This window comes from Pseudocercospora fijiensis, assembly GCF_000340215.1.
Source record: "Pseudocercospora fijiensis CIRAD86 unplaced genomic scaffold MYCFIscaffold_1, whole genome shotgun sequence".
In the NCBI taxonomy this organism is placed as follows: domain Eukaryota; kingdom Fungi; phylum Ascomycota; class Dothideomycetes; order Mycosphaerellales; family Mycosphaerellaceae; genus Pseudocercospora; species Pseudocercospora fijiensis.
The window spans coordinates 10,806,984-10,822,182 of NW_006921532.1; the positions used below are offsets into that span (position 1 = coordinate 10,806,984).

Below are 15,199 nucleotides of genomic sequence, written 5' to 3' on the forward strand. Positions count from 1 at the left end.
AGCTACGAAAAGTGGCAATGTCAAAGTACTGGAGTGGTGGAAACAGTCTGGCTTGAAAGTCGAATACAAGACCTGCGATGTGGAAGAAGCGCTCGAGGATGGCCATGAAGGCGAACGTGGCATGGAAGTACGCAGATGGTGGGCGAGAAATGGCCTCAATCTGGGCGTCGGGACGAGCGAGTGGATGAAGACCAAACTGTTGAATTCTTGAGAGCAATTTCAGCGAGCGTGGTGTTTGGGTTATCAATGGCTGCTGTGGGTATCAAGAATGGACTCATGCATAGGATCTGGCGTTGTTGCTATCACGCGTTGTTGCTATGCTAAGGTGATGTTCGATAGATCGTAGAGATAAACCTAATTGTGCCAGACATATCTTCTTCATTCTGCGAAGGCCCTGACCTGTGTACAGCACGATTAAGCGAGATGGCGGACGGCGGTGATCCCTGGAAACGGGATCTAACTGGTCAAAGCTAGCGTACTGCCTAAAGGAATTATCCGTACCTTTAAAAAGTCTACGTCTAACGCTTTCAAGCTAGCTGCCGTTTACGGGGATTACCCCCGTCCGCCATCTCGCTTAATCGTGCTGTATTGGAGGAACCAGGCTGCGTGCCACGTGCACATGAAAAGAGGTCCTCGCTCACTCCCGACTCCGCTCACCTTGATGGCCCTCTCTCTACCTTGACCTTGCTTGACCTTCCACCACACCTCCTCCCACGAAAACGCAACCCCTTTCAAAAATGTCCACCGTCCTTCTGGAAACAACAATGGGCCCCATAACCCTCGAACTTTACGTTCAACACGCCCCGAAAACCTGTCAAAATTTCAAAACCCTCGCCAGCAGAAATTACTACAACAACACGATTTTCCATCGCATAATCTCAGATTTCATGATTCAAGGTGGTGACCCCACAGGTACGGGAAGAGGTGGGGAAAGTATTTGGGGGGAAAAGTTTGAGGATGAGATTCGGGGGGATTTGAAACATACTGGTGCTGGTGAGTGGAAAGAACGAGAAAGAGGGAGAGAGGGGGGCTATTGGGTGTGCTGACGCGCGATATTATCTAGGGATCCTGAGTATGGCTAACTCCGGACCGAATACGAATGGGTCACAGTTCTTCATTACGCTTGCGCCTACGCCTTGGTTGGATGGGAAACATACGATTTTTGGGAGGGTTCAGAGTGGGATGAGGGTAAGGAAGCGAGGGATAACTTGCAAGCAACCCCGATGTCTGAGACTTTTGCTGACCTTTGAGTTATTACTCTTACAGGTGGTACAGCGCATGGGGCTTGTTAAGACTGGAGCTGAGGATAGACCGGAAGAGGAGGTCAGGATTGTGTCTGCTAAGGTGGTGCAAGAGCAGGATTGAAGGAATTGAGCACAATTCGCTAGGTTATCTGGCTACATTTTACGCCTACGCCTACGAGAGAGGACCATTCGGATGCAACAACACTTTCGAGAATCCTTCGATACGCTTGTCGAACTTGTCGTATGCCATTGGTGCATCTTCGAGACCGAGTTCGTGGGATACGACGAAGGATGGCTTTGCGCGGCCACTGATAATCAGGTCGCGGAGGTATCGATTGTACGCTTTCACGTTACACTGGCCGGTACCTGCAAGAGAAGTCAGAGATAGTGGAGTTGCAGAAGTGGATGAAAGCCTACCGAGCGACAGTCCCTTCTCGAACAGCTTTCCGAAACTTAGCAGGATCTGGCCTTTCCCTGACTGCGCGTCTGGTGCGCCTGGGTCGCTGGGCACATAGAGACCTACAAGAGGAGAAAGGAACATCAGCATTGATCATGCGAATAATTGAAGAGATATTAGTCTCTCACCTGGGATTCCGAGACCTCCAGTGGGACGAGTGACCATGATCAGTTGGTCGAGAACGATGTTTGGCTGTTCCTTGTTTCCGCCCTTGTCGACTGCCTGGTACCCAACAGCATCAACCGCGCGATCAACCATGCCACCATTCTTCTTGATGACTGTCAAATTTCTTAGCATGGCCTGCTCACCACATCAGAATGGGTTTGCTTACTCTGCTCGACTGGGTCGCCGTCACGGAAGTTGACAGGGATGCAGCCAATCTTTACCGCCTGGTCTAATCGCTCCTTGACTTGGTCGACGACGAACACATTAGACGCGCCACGGATCACCGCCGAATATGCAGCCACTGTTGCACTGGTCAATGTAACATCCGGGACGACCTGCCCTTTCAGAAGCAGACTCACTCAATCCAACAGGACCAGCACCGAAGACCGCGACGGACTCTCCAGGCTTGAATCCACTGAGGACCAGACCGTGCCAGCCGGTTGGGAAAATATCTGCTAGGAGGGCAAAGTCCGCTTCGTTCTCAGTTCCTGGAGGCAATTTCAGGCCGTTGAAATCAGCATATGGGACTCTCAGGTATTGAGCTTGGCCACCTTGATATGGACCCATGGCCACATATCCGTATGCTCCCTGCGATCGGATCAGTGTTCTGGCGCTTCGTGAGCAGCTCCCGACTATTCCCGGAATGCTGCTCCCATCTTTCGCTTGATTGTACTCACGCCCGCAAATCCCGGATTGACGCCTGTACAGAATGCCGTCTTGCCCTCCTCGCAGTTTTGACATCTTCCATCGGCCACATTGAATGGTAGGACGATTCGATCTCCTTTCTTCAAGAGGGTCACCCCGGGACCGACTTCGGTGATAATGCCCATGTTCTCATGTCTGCAAGATAAGTCAACATTGGAATAAGTCGAAGCATTGTCGACCATGCAATACCCAAAGACGAGACCAGACTCTGCTGCCGTTCTCCCTTCGTACATCTACACCCTGGTCAGTTCTGCATTGTCATTCGGAGCCGGAAACGCACATGAAGATCCGAACCACAAATGCAGGTGGTTGTGACCTTGATGATCGCATCATCTGGATGCTGGATCTTAGGCATGTCAATCTCTTTGACCGAGACCTTAAAAGGTCCGTCGTAGTGCAATGCCTTCATCTTTCCGTCGGCCATATTTGCGGGCTGTAAGTGGCGATTTCCAATGCTCTTCTCGAGTAACTTTTTGAGGATCGATCGATCTGTTTAATAGGATACCGACAACTCGATCGAAACTTGCAAGAGATGCAGAACAAAAACCCCTCGCTACGTTTGTTTATATTACGACGCCGTTCAAGCGGGGTCGACAGGTCGACATCGAGCTCTCTCCGCGTCGCTTGCGCGGGGAGCAAAATGAACGGCACTACCTCTACCTCCTCGTCATTCCCAAGACCAAACACCCCTTTGGCACCGCGTCAAATAGCCTGTACTCCGCCGCTGCAAGTCCACAACAGGCCTGGTGTCGGCATTGACGGTACTGCATCAAGCAAGGGCAGCAGTGAGGACGACCGGATCCAACAAAGGCTAGAACTTCAATCATGTGGAGATGCAGCAGCATTGGAGCTCATGGCAAACTCCCGGCAACGCGTTTCCTGCAAGACTGCAATCGATTTCGCGAGTCACGTGGAGCTCTAACACAGCCTCTCTTCTGGCACTCAATGCTGAAACCAACCCTCAACATCCCATCATCAACAACCCGACCATCCTCCTCCACCTATGGCCCACCACCAATCCCTCCCGGCGTCAGCCACTCCATCCAATCCCACCCCACCCCAAACTCCCAAATCGCAACAATCCAAATCTCCAACCCCTCCAAACTAAACATCCTCACCACCTCCCTCCTCACCCAACTAACCCAAACCTGCCACACTCTCTCCACCAACCCCAACCTCCGCGCCGTAATCCTCACAACCTCACCCCCACCCCCAGGAAAACCTCCGTCCTTCATCGCCGGCGCCGACATCAAAGAAATGTCCACCCTCTCTTCTTCCACAGAAGCTCGAACTTTCATCATAAAAATCCACGAAACCTGCACCGCCCTCCGAAAAATCCCTGTGCCTGTGATCGCGAAAATCCATGGGTTATGTTTCGGCGCAGGTTTAGAAATTGCAGCGAGTTGTGATTTTCGAATCGCAACGAGAAATTCCGTGTTCGCGATGCCGGAAGTTCAAGTGGGGATTCCGAGTGTGGTGGAGGCGGCGTTGTTGCCTTTGCTGATTGGGATGGGGAGGACGAGGAGGTTGGTTTTCTTAGGGGAACATGTGAATGCGGAAGAGGCGGAGAGGTGGGGGTTGATTGAGAGGGTTGTGGAGGCGGAGGGGGAGTTGGATGAGGTTGTCGGGGAGTGGGTTGCGAGGATTTGTGGGATGGGGCCCCAGGCTGTGAGGAGGCAGAAGGTGTTGATTAGGGAGTGGGAGAGGGGGTTTGGGGTTGAGGAGGGGATTGAAGAGGGTGTGGAGGCTTTTGCTGGGGCTTTTGAGGATGGGGGGTTGGAGCCGAGGGAATTTATGGGGAGGTTTTTGGGGAGGCGGAGGGCGTAGGGCGGTGGCGAGCGTTCTTGATAGATGTGGTTCTGGTCGGAGATGCCGGGAAGATGCCGTTGTAAGTGAGTATCTCGCACCATTCTCCTTCCTTCCAATTTCCGATTCAAGCTGTTATGGGTTGCCTTTATAGACTCGGAGCCAGGAAGACGTTTGAAATAACAGCAAGACGAAGGCTGGTGGAGACTATTGGCTGCTCTGACGAAGAAGATTTATGTGCAATGTTGCTCGACCTCACCGAATACATATAGCAGGCCCGGCCGTCTTTACCTGCAGAAAGGATCAGTTCTGTGCGGCGAGATACTATCGCCAGGATGCTCGATCTCATGCGCGAGCTGACCGAAGTGCTCCTGGTCATTGACGAGAAGCCGACGCGCCAGCTTGATGGGACCGCACAGATGCGAATCCATGATACTGGGGTCTATCACTTTCTGTCTGGCTCGTGCTGGTCTCTGGCCGATACCGGATGTGAACGAGAGCATGCTGACGCCACATCGGGTTCTCGCAAACATCGTCGTTCATGACATGGGAGGGGGTAGAGAGCAATGGCTCTGATGGCAGCGAGTGCGGTCCTGGAGAAATCGTAATGGAGAGGCTGAAGCGCATGTTGCTTGGTTGATATGGAGGAGCCAGTACACGAAAGTGATAGATCATGCTCGGCGTGTTCGTGCGCCTGGAAGAGCATTGTAGATCTCGATTGCCGCATAGGATTGTTTGTTGCTGTTTCGTTGCTGTTGGCAGTCCTCAAATTTCAGGAAGGAGCCACCTCTGATCACCGACCGAGGACATTGTTCGTGGAGACGCGTTGTATGGTATCAAGCGTCATATACCATACCATTCCGCGGAGCAGGCTCTTTTCGAGCAGTCTGGCTTTGCTCCAGACCCTTGAAGACGTATTGATAAGTCCGAACAGCGTCGTGGCATGATGCCTGTAATGTCTGATGAAAGCACAACAAACAAAGGGTCTACAAGTCCTCCGTGAATACGGTGATTCGGTGAACGACGAGCTCAGGTACCCATGTCCTTGGCACCTTATGTGGCGTGCACAGCCTCGATAGTGAGGAAAGATCAAGATCAAGATCAGATTTATCATTACCCGCCATCGGACGTGGCATTGCACCTTCACCTTCACATCACATCAGTGCCAATCGTGGAATGCGCGGTGTGCTTACAGATCTCGTCATTCTCAGGAATCGGGTGACGATTTCGGCTCCAGTTCCAGTTGACGTTACGCCTCAGGGACAGCCTAGCCTCCCGCCTCCCAGTTCGTCATCGGCTGGCCAGGCTAACTCCGTTCTCTCTGGCGCCTTGTCGATCAGAGGTCTGTATTTGTCTTTCGAGAATGCATGAACGATAATAACACTGCAGCATTATGATACTTCTACCTTCCGCGATCAGGCCGCGATGGACGGTCAAATATGTCCTGGTCTCTGCCGTGTCACTCTACGCCAGCTACTGTCTACTCGCCGGAATGCCCTTCCTCTCCCATCCTCTGCCTCGCTACTCTGGCGAATATGACGTTGGCACTATTGACATAGAGGCCCCCTGCCAGAGGCGAACTCTCGGCAATGCCACCTTCAAGGACAGTGGAAGACCCGCTTTCGAGCTGGAGACTGTCCTCTTCTCATTGTACTATCCGGCAGTGAAAGGTTCTGTCTCTCGGCTTGCACACCACCCCTGGGTACCGAAGCCCATCGCATTACAGGGTGAAGGGTATGCGCGATTCGCAAAGATCAACAATGCCCTTACGAACAATGTCTTCACCTTTGCGCTTTGGATGCTGGCTGGAAGCACGACCATACCTGCGAGTGTGGACGTGCCGATTCACGGTACAGTCAAGACCTACCACGATTACATCGCTGAGCAGCCACTGGACAACTACGGCCTTCCACGATTCCCAGTCATTGTCTTCAGCCATGGCATGGCCTCGAGTCGTACCAGCTACACCCACTACTGCGCCGAGCTGGCCTCGCGAGGCTACGTTGTGGCAGCCATAGAGCACAGAGACGGGAGTGGCCCCGGGACCGTGATTATGAACGAGAAAGAGCCACCGAGGCCACTTTTCCATGTCAACGCCGACATGCTAGAGCCAAAGCCTGAGATGGCAGACTTCAAGGTCATGCAGCTCGGGATGCGCCAGGCGGAAGTAGAAGAGACGGTGCGCGTGCTCCAAGACATCAACAACGGCAATGGCAGGGCTGTCTTTCAAAGCAATCCACGCCAGGAAGGTCAGGATCTTGCAGAATGGGAGGGAAGGTTGAACATGGATCGCGTTGTCGTCGGCGGACACTCATACGGAGCCACACTTGCCCTGCAAACGCTCAAAGGCGCTCCTTCTGAACGATTACCTTTCGTAGGGGCCATCATACTGGATCCTGGCAAGCACAGTGGACCATTGAACGACGATATCAATGTGCCCACGCTCATCGTGCATTCGCAGTCCTGGTCAGCCAGACATTCAATCTTCCAGGGCCGGCCGCATTTCACAGTTGTCAAGGACCTCGTGCGCAAGATAATCGACGAGAAGAAGAAGTATGCTTGGTTCATGACAGCCAAAGGAACCACGCATCCTAGCGTCACAGATGCCCCCCTCATCGAGCCCTTCTTGCTCGCATGGACAACAGGGTCCACGATCGATGCTAGGGAAGGCGTTATGCAATACGTCGAGATTTCACAAGAGTTCTTGCATTATCTCGACAATGGCCACCGGCAGTCGATCCTGAGAGAGGACGTTACTCATCAGGAGTACGATGACCCCAATCCTCGCGAAGGCAACGCAAAGGTCACGAAATCCTGGCAAATCCATATGGCACCGAGCACCGCCTGCCCCGCACTAGGCTACTGTGGGCTTGATGATGAGTGAGGAGACAACAGATGCACGAGGTAGAGAGCAATACGGATACAAAGGTGCTCCATTGAGATGGACTGCGCCGGCTGTGGCTCAGTCTGCTCAGCTCAGTCTGACAGCGGCTGAAGGGACTGATTCAGGACGTCACGCGTTGAAGAAGCTACAACGTGCCGCTGGCCTCCCAATGGCACCACTTGAGTAGGCTCAATGAGCCAGAGACGGCAGAAATCGCAGCTTCAGATGCTTGCGGCAACGCAAAGATGTGATGAGGGTCGTATTCGCGGGGGTTGGCTGCAATTAGCTTGGATTTTTGCATGGCTGTTTGAGGATAGAAAGGGAGCGGATGGCTCGGGATTGTAGGATTGGTGAAAAGCAGTCCTTGTGAGGAGCTACGAGAGACGAGGTAGGACAGTACGGGATGTATGATAGCAGTAGATTAATGATTAATGTGGCAGTGAAGCCTTCTCTGTCTCACGAAGCTCTCGCACTCTTGTTCACGGACACAATGTGCTCGCGGGCATTGTTGCCTCGGTGGAAGATGTTCGGTTCTCGCCGGGTAGTCACCCAATGCACAGGCCGGACCCTTGTCTCGGCCATGCAAAACTTAAACTCTCCCTATAGAGCTATGTCAGTTGGCAAGTCAGCCTGGTCGACGGTCGGTGGTGAAGAAGTGTGCACAAAAGGAGGATACGCGTCGGAGTGGGGCCTTCAGTGGCACCAGAGATGGAGATCCCTTTGAAGATTCGACGAACGAGAGCGTTCATGCACGTACCCCTGCACGACAAGGGCTTGCAGGACGCGCTTTGCTGTAGATAGCATAGTAGATTATCGCTTGCTAGGCCAGTATTAGGGATAGCGCTATTGCGAATTTTTGCTTGTTAAACTCGCTCCGTAACCGGCTCTTCTTTAACTCGCTGCTTGTCCGATTGACTTCTTATAGTCTAAAGCCTATTATTAAGCCGCTCTTTTATGTAAATAGCTTCTTCTTCCGCCTATTATTCTCAGCCTATTGCTAGAGCCGATGAGAACGACCGACACTAGTCCAATATAGACGACGATGCCGTACTCGATATAGGTGCGCTTAGTATAGAACTAGAAGAGGTTATAGACGAGATTAAGTCGCAAGAGATAGTCTCGGGTTATAAGCAGATTAGGTCGCTTTATAGTGTAGAATACGAGCCAAATAGTAGAGATAATAAGCCTCTCGTTATAGGTAATATCGTTAACGGCGTATCGACTAATAGTAATAGCACTAAGCTATTAGATGTTAGCAGTTTAGCTTAGGCTCCTAATTAGGCGAGGTTTATAGACGGTGTAAGATATAGCCCTCTTATAGGTTCTTACTACGAGGCGGAGGTCCACCTGCCTCTAAATAAGGTGTTCTTTGCCGGTTATAAGAGCTATAAGGCGTATAAGAAGCTGACTTCTAAGGACTGCTAGAATCTTCTATAGAGATACTTCTAGTTATTATAGACTAATAAGGTCTATAAGAAGTTAGCTTTCTACTCGAATAAGTATACGAAGGACCTAAAGTTCAAGAAGATAAACAATAGGACTAGTGTTATCGAGTCTATTATATCTAGTACGAAGTGGCGGCTAACTTATCTATATAAGATGAAGATCTTCGTAGGAATAATTATCTATATGTCGGCGGTCTAAATGGACGACAAATCGGACTTCTAGCGGACTAATAGCTATTAGCCATCGCATACTATTACTAAGAGTATGTCTTTACGGAGGTTTATGCAGTTAAAGGCGTGCCTATAGTATAGTAAGCCTATCGAGTCGAACAAAGGCAACCCGCTATAGCTATAGGTTTAATAGTTAGCGGACACGCTAAGGGCTCAAATATCGAAGGTATATATACCTAGCACTAACGTAAGCCTAGATGAGGTTCTCGTACGGTTCACTAGACGCTCTTCTTATATAATAATAATGAAGGGCAAGCCCTGCCCTATCGGATACTATATGCTAGCTCTATATTATGCTGGATTTATCGTTTCTTAGTTATTCTCGTTACCTACTAAGAAATAGGGATTTGAGAAGGCAAGGGCACCTGCTAGCTTCGAGGGACCGGTTATAGTCGACGAAGAGCTCTCTAAGACTTAAAAAAAGTAGCGCTCGCAGCGCCGCCGCTAGACAACGAAGGGCGATAGTTAGAGTGCTAGAAATGAAGGTAGAATGGTAAAGAATAGTAGTGTTAGTAAGAAGGTTGTCCCTGCGCCGAGCCTTTACAAGCTCGCTAATCTTTACGCGGAGCTACTAGCGGTTACAACCGGACTAACTACAGCAGCGGCTTAATTAGTTAACCTAAAGTCTTAGTTGTCTAGGCTTTATAAGGCCGTTCTATCTCTGCTACTACAACTGCCCTTCTAGCGACGATTCTACTATGTTTACTTAGACAATCTGTTTAATAATATACCTCTCTTTGCTATACTGCGGCATTATAGCATTGCTGCGACTAGTACGGTACGTACAGGCTCGAAGAGCTAGCTATAGGTAGGAGCTCAGTTCTCGACACCCTCTAGCAAGACTATTAATCTACATCGCAAGTCGACTAGGTTTCCCTTCGATACACAGCTTTGTAGGGCAATTTATAACGTAGTGGCCCCCCTCTAGTAGGACAGAAATCTCGTTCAAATGCTAACGACTAGCCACTAGCCGCCTAATAGAGAACCGAGGGAACGACGGAAGCCGAGAGACACTAACACCTACATTCGTAACTACGTACGACTACACTAGACTAAGGGCAAGGAGGTTAAACACATACCTAAGTATACGGCAAATTACAACGATTATATAGGTAGTATAGACATCTACGACTAGCTTAGGTTCTATTGTAGTACATAGCATAAGGCCTTCAAACTATAGTACCCGCTATTCTATTTCCTCCTCGACGCGGCTATAATTAACTCATTCTTGCTTTGCCGCAATACTACAACGGCTAATAGCGTACGAGATCCAATCCTTATCTAACAACGAGACTTCCGCATGCGCCTTGCTTAGAACCTCGTCTAAGAGGGCTTAGCTATATTAGGTCCTATCCGAGACGCAGAATTCAAAGCCGCCGTCGAGTTGAGGTCTAGTTTGCTACGTAACAGAGGCAGGTTTGCTAAGGGTAATACATACGTGAATTATAACGCTAGTTTACCTCGTCTACGCCGCTATAGGTTTAATAAGACAGCCGGTCTTCCTAAGAAGGTCCCTCGGTTAGACTACAGCTATAAGCACGTCCGAAAGCGCACTCTTATTAACCCTCGAAGGTGCTAGCTTTGTAGGCTTACAAGGACCTCTTAGCGGCTAACTTAGTAGCCTATTAAGAAGGAAGGAAGGCGAGAATTTAATGCTACTAAGACTTGCCTTAACTGTAGACCGGAATACAACCTCTGTAAGCTCTGTTTCTACGACTAGCACAATATAAGAGATATAAGAAGCCACCGAGAGGCTTAGAGGCCTATATTTGCGGATAATAGGCTATCCACTTCTACGAGTACTTTAGCTATTGCAACGCCGGCTCTAACGCCTTCTATTAAACCTGCAACAGCGACAACAACAACGCCTTTAGCTCCTTTACCTCCTTCGTTAAATCTACTATATTAGACGCTAATTAATTAAACTCGGAGGCCCTAACAACCTCTTCCTTACTTTAAGAGCCTTCTACGGTCGGATTAGGCTCTTCCTTTACTATAGTATCCTTACTACGAGCGGCAACGGCTTGTTACTATTACTATACGTTCAAATCTACCCTTAAGTCCTTTACCTATACTTCTACCTTATCGAGGCGCTCTATAATAGCCTTCTGCTAGTTACTAGCAGTCGATAGTCGCTACTTTAATAGACTTCTTAGTAGCACTAGTCGCTGTACCTCTTCTACACTTAATTTAATGCCCTTCGAGCGGAGCCTACGGCGCTAACGAGACTCTTCCTTAGTGCGGAAGTGCGTCCGTAGCTATTATATAAGTTAGTATGCCTTTATCTACATTCTATAGGTCTATTAGTCTATAAACTAGTCTCTCTAGTGTGCTTAGCGGCATTGTATTCCTTTACTTGCTTAGGTTTAACTAGCAAAGTTAATCTCTAAGGTTGACTTTGCGGCTTATAATCTACCCTCCTTGCTAACCTTAATCGACACCCTGTCCGGAGCGAGGTCGGCTACCGCTACACGCCCAATCGGCGTTCGCCGCGTCACTAAATTTACGTGGAAAGTGGAACCATTAGTAGGACTAGTTCGCCAAGAATCACCGGTATGACTTTTAAAGGGATGCAGCAGACTGCCGGGCGCAGGTGCTGTGAGGAAAGCGAAAAGGGATCGAACATCATACATATTACATGCCCCCATCACCATTCTCCTGCTGATGCTGATGCTGATGCTGATGCTGATGCTGGCGCCGGCGCGAGATCATCTACCGGGGCAGGGCAGGGCAGGACTATATAACGCGACCAGGTGTCGTGAACACCACCTCCGTATTAAATTTACTTCCCCTTCTTCACTGCCGCCGCCGCCGCCGCCTCCGCGCATTTTCTGCTTCATCACTACTGTACTCCTCCTTTCGCACGACGCGTTCCATTCAAGCTTCGCCTCGGCATCCGTCGCACACCTTGGCAACAGTATGCTGCTAGGCCTGCCACGCAGCACCAAAGCCGCCATCTTCGTCACCCTCTCCTTCTCCTTCTTGCTCTTTCTGCATCTCATCGGCTCCTTCCCCGCTCTGCCAATAAAATGGAACACCGCACAACATCCCACGCAAGTCCCCGCACATGGCCAAGGGGAAGCGAGCAATGCCGCCGACAAGGCTGATTTGCTCTCCATTTCGGAAAGCTTGCCCTGCCACGAACTGCAAGGTGGCGACGATGTGCTCGTGGTCATGCGCACGGGAGCCACCGAAATCCAGGACAAGCTGCCCGCCCATCTGAACACCACCTTCCTATGCTACAAGAACCTCGTCATCTTTTCCGACTACGAAGAGGACTTTCGAGGTTGGAAGGTGCATGACGTCCTGGCCAATGTCGACGACGACATCAAGACCACCAACGATGACTGGACTCACTATCAGCGCATTCTCAAACTTGGACGCTCGGGCCTGGATAAGTCGGAGCTTTCGGGCAACAATAGCTATGATAGCGGTCCGTTTGGCAAGAATGAAAACGCTGGCTGGCGGCTCGATAAGTGGAAGTTTTTGCCCATGATGAATTCGACGTATACCATGTATCCGCACTTGGACTGGTACGTCTTCGTGGAGCCCGACACGTACGTGGTTTGGAGTAACTTGATTCAATGGCTTGGCGAGCTCGATCCAACCGAGCCGCTATATTTTGGCAGCGAGACTCAGATTGGGAATGACATCTTTGCTCATGGCGGTTCTGCATTTGTCCTCTCGAGGCCAGCTCTTGAAATAGGTGTTGAGTCGTACCGCACCCGGAAATCAGAATGGCACGATTACACAGCTGGTCACTGGGCCGGCGACTGCATCCTGGGCAAAGCTCTGCACGACAATGGCGTTGAGCTGACCTGGTCGTGGCCCATGTTTCAAGGAGGAAACCCTGCACTGATGGACTGGAAAGAATCGAAGCCTGAGCGAAAGCTTTGGTGTCTGCCTGCGCTATCGTACCACCATCTCAGTCCAGACGAACTCCGAGAATTGTTTCAATTCGAGCAGGATTGGATTCGCGAAAAGCACCTCGGCACTTCTGGTCATCCTTTCTTCGGAGACAGCGGTGACAGCCCGATATTGCACCATCGCGATGTTTTCAAGCAATTCGTCTTGCCGAATTTCTCATCCACACGCGAATACTGGAACAACACTGCAGAAGAACACCTTCCGGAAACAGAAGGCACACACAGAACACTGGGCCATTGCAAAACCCTTTGTGAAGCGGATTCGACTTGTCTTCAGTACGCGCTTGGTCCGGATGGCTGCTTCATTGGTCATGAACCTCGTCTAGGCCGTTCACATGCAGGGTCAGAGTCTGGGTGGATGCACGCTAGGATTAAGGACTGGGCGAAGGATTTGGACCACTGCGGTGAATCTCAAGGCTGGTCCGTGAGCTGAACATACGCACAAAGACCTTGGCAGCTCAGACAAGCTCCAACACCTGAGACGCTTGACATCTACGTGCACAGATGAGCAACGTCGCACGGCTTCATGCGCTCAGCTCCTGCGGTGCTCTGCATCAAGATTGGCCGGCGGGGCTTGCTATGTGCATCATCGCTGCTGTGCTACCCATATGGCAATGCCCTACACACCCTTCCAGATTCCTGCGATCGATGATCCCACCGGGCTGCCTTCGAGGCGATTCGACAGACGGTGCGAGTTGGAAGGATAATGAAGACGATTGCGGACGGCAACATAAACATAGATCATGATTTTAGAGGGCAATGAGGAGATCCAAGGCACAGCGTACTCGCATTTGGACCGTATTCAACGGAAGAATGGATCGGTCTGAAGTGGACAGGGCTGATATCGACGCAATGCTTCCGCATACGACCCATAGACTACGCTGCCAAATGCTCATTGCGGCTTGCAGCGTCCCGCCGAATTCGAAGAGGCGTATCGTGTAAGATTATGGGTGAAGAGAGGACAGAAGAGCCAGCAAACTAGACCGGCGGCCGGTCTGAGACTTGCGCATATACAAGACGCCCAGCCTTCTTTCATGCATAATGTGCTGCATAAGCTAGCGCGGTGGCTTTGTCCCATCGAACCGCACCCGCCCACTTGGGGCACAGCCTGCCGAGGGCTGAGCCGGAGCTGAGCGATGCGGACTCAGAATGACTCATACTCTCTCATTGTCCCTCATTCCACGTCTATTCATAAGACGAATGATGCCTTAGCAGGTACACGTCTTTCTCCTCACACCAAGACCCGGGACATCGAATCCCATCTCCCAGACCCAAAAACACACCTCTCGCGCGGCGTCGGCGTTACAGACGCCGTCACCTTTCCATCTCATCATGGTCGGCGCAGGAGCAAGTGCCGGCTGTAGCAAGCAGCTGCGGTGCCGATTCAACGTGGAATCTCGAGCTCGACGATACTTACTTTGATTGGGACGCTTTTACGACGTTGACGACATCGCAACATTTGGATTTTCAGACGAATACGGATGCTGATATGCCATTGACTGCTGTAATGGAACCTACGACTTTCCAAAATCTTATTATGGATGGGAGTGGAGATTTTTATGATCCTTACACTACTACATCAACGGCGCTGTCTGCTACCAACCCTCGTCCTCCTTCTTCTTCCGATCCCTCCACACAACAATCTCCCAACGACGACGACGACTTCATCCTCTTCCCATCTCCACCCCACAATCACACCACATCCTCCTCCTCCTGCGATCACTCTCCCCCCAACGCCAAGTCTTCTTCCAACCCCCACCTTTCCCCATCCTCCTCATCAAATACAGGAGCATCTTCGAACAAAATCTCTAAACGTCGAAAAAACACCGAGGCCGCGAGACGGTATCGACAACGGAAAGTCGATCGTGTTACGGAATTGGAGGAGGCGCTTGCTGCTGTGCAGAAGGAGAGGGATGAGTTGAAGTTTAGGCTTGTGAGGTGTGAGGCTGAGGTTGAGGTTTTGAGACGGGTGGGGATGGGGAAGTGAGGAAATAAGAAGGGATGGGATAGGTTGGGGGGGGGGGGGGTGGTGAGGTGGAAAATTTAGGGGGGTTTCGATTTCTTTGTATGTGTGTGATGAGAAATTCATATGTAAATCCCGCCTCTTCATTTCTCCTAGAACGCATGTAATACGGAAGGCTATCTAACCTGCACGCTCAACAGCTACATGTCCAGCTACCTAGCTATGCTATATCAATCAATACTGAACGAACGTCTCGAAATTCGTAAAGTAGAATATACGAGTTTGAGGATTCACGCTCGCTGGCTAGAATTCCTGACGAGAGGTCGAATGAGAGTGAGTACGGTATGGGGATTTTGAGTGAAGGGCTTGCTTG

At 50.6% G+C, this 15,199-nt stretch overlaps 6 protein-coding genes across 6 annotated transcripts; 5 read left to right on the forward strand and 1 right to left on the reverse strand.

Moving 5' to 3' along the window:
* Positions 1-727: 727 nt before the first annotated feature.
* On the forward strand, positions 728-1,638 carry MYCFIDRAFT_150142 (uncharacterized protein). Its single transcript, XM_007923924.1, has 3 exons — positions 728-993; positions 1,064-1,188; positions 1,267-1,638. The coding sequence occupies exons 1-3, from the start codon at positions 738-740 to the stop codon at positions 1,363-1,365; spliced, it is 480 nt and encodes a 159-aa protein (XP_007922115.1). The 5' UTR covers positions 728-737; the 3' UTR covers positions 1,366-1,638.
* Positions 728-3,080, reverse strand: MYCFIDRAFT_210122 (uncharacterized protein). Its single transcript, XM_007923925.1, has 10 exons — positions 2,852-3,080; positions 2,761-2,804; positions 2,544-2,706; positions 2,226-2,454; positions 2,033-2,167; positions 1,830-1,979; positions 1,662-1,763; positions 1,267-1,610; positions 1,064-1,188; positions 728-993 (listed from the first exon to the last, which is right to left on the reverse strand). The coding sequence occupies exons 1-8, from the start codon at positions 2,993-2,995 to the stop codon at positions 1,417-1,419; spliced, it is 1,161 nt and encodes a 386-aa protein (XP_007922116.1). The 5' UTR covers positions 2,996-3,080; the 3' UTR covers positions 728-993; positions 1,064-1,188; positions 1,267-1,416.
* A 707-nt stretch (positions 3,081-3,787) lies between these two features.
* Positions 3,788-5,169, forward strand: MYCFIDRAFT_210123 (uncharacterized protein). The gene has a single exon (XM_007923926.1). The coding sequence runs from the start codon at positions 3,829-3,831 to the stop codon at positions 4,396-4,398; it is 570 nt and encodes a 189-aa protein (XP_007922117.1). The 5' UTR covers positions 3,788-3,828; the 3' UTR covers positions 4,399-5,169.
* Positions 5,170-5,770: 601 nt separating this feature from the next.
* Positions 5,771-7,691, forward strand: MYCFIDRAFT_150150 (uncharacterized protein; the record flags this gene model as incomplete). The annotated part of the gene is made up of 1 exon (XM_007923927.1): positions 5,771-7,691. The coding sequence occupies one exon, from the start codon at positions 5,771-5,773 to the stop codon at positions 7,259-7,261; it is 1,491 nt and encodes a 496-aa protein (XP_007922118.1). The 3' UTR covers positions 7,262-7,691.
* Positions 7,692-11,769: 4,078 nt separating this feature from the next.
* On the forward strand, positions 11,770-15,082 carry MYCFIDRAFT_150152 (glycosyltransferase family 31 protein). The gene has a single exon (XM_007923928.1). The coding sequence runs from the start codon at positions 11,857-11,859 to the stop codon at positions 13,294-13,296; it is 1,440 nt and encodes a 479-aa protein (XP_007922119.1). The 5' UTR covers positions 11,770-11,856; the 3' UTR covers positions 13,297-15,082.
* MYCFIDRAFT_181576 (uncharacterized protein) lies at positions 13,202-15,082 on the forward strand. Its single transcript, XM_007923929.1, has one exon. The coding sequence runs from the start codon at positions 14,401-14,403 to the stop codon at positions 14,848-14,850; it is 450 nt and encodes a 149-aa protein (XP_007922120.1). The 5' UTR covers positions 13,202-14,400; the 3' UTR covers positions 14,851-15,082.
* Positions 15,083-15,199: the final 117 nt, after the last annotated feature.

What these genes read in the sequence shown, in the direction of transcription:
- MYCFIDRAFT_150142 (XM_007923924.1), top strand. Translation starts at nt 738, where the DNA reads ATGTCCACCGTCCTTCTGGAAACAACAATGGGCCCCATAACCCTCGAA. An exon ending in TTTGAAACATACTGGTGCTG is followed by an intron (nt 994 to 1,063) that starts GTGAGTGGAAAG and finishes GATATTATCTAG; the next exon opens with GGATCCTGAGTATGGCTAAC. An exon ending in GGGTTCAGAGTGGGATGAGG is followed by an intron (nt 1,189 to 1,266) that starts GTAAGGAAGCGA and finishes TTACTCTTACAG; the next exon opens with GTGGTACAGCGCATGGGGCT.
- MYCFIDRAFT_210122 (XM_007923925.1), bottom strand. Translation starts at nt 2,995, where the DNA reads ATGGCCGACGGAAAGATGAAGGCATTGCACTACGACGGACCTTTTAAG. An exon ending in TCAATCCGGGATTTGCGGGC is followed by an intron (nt 2,455 to 2,543) that starts GTGAGTACAATC and finishes ATCCGATCGCAG; the next exon opens with GGAGCATACGGATATGTGGC. An exon ending in CGGCGACCCAGTCGAGCAGA is followed by an intron (nt 1,980 to 2,032) that starts GTAAGCAAACCC and finishes GAAATTTGACAG; the next exon opens with TCATCAAGAAGAATGGTGGC.
- MYCFIDRAFT_210123 (XM_007923926.1), top strand. Translation starts at nt 3,829, where the DNA reads ATGTCCACCCTCTCTTCTTCCACAGAAGCTCGAACTTTCATCATAAAA.
- MYCFIDRAFT_150152 (XM_007923928.1), top strand. Translation starts at nt 11,857, where the DNA reads ATGCTGCTAGGCCTGCCACGCAGCACCAAAGCCGCCATCTTCGTCACC.
- MYCFIDRAFT_181576 (XM_007923929.1), top strand. Translation starts at nt 14,401, where the DNA reads ATGGATGGGAGTGGAGATTTTTATGATCCTTACACTACTACATCAACG.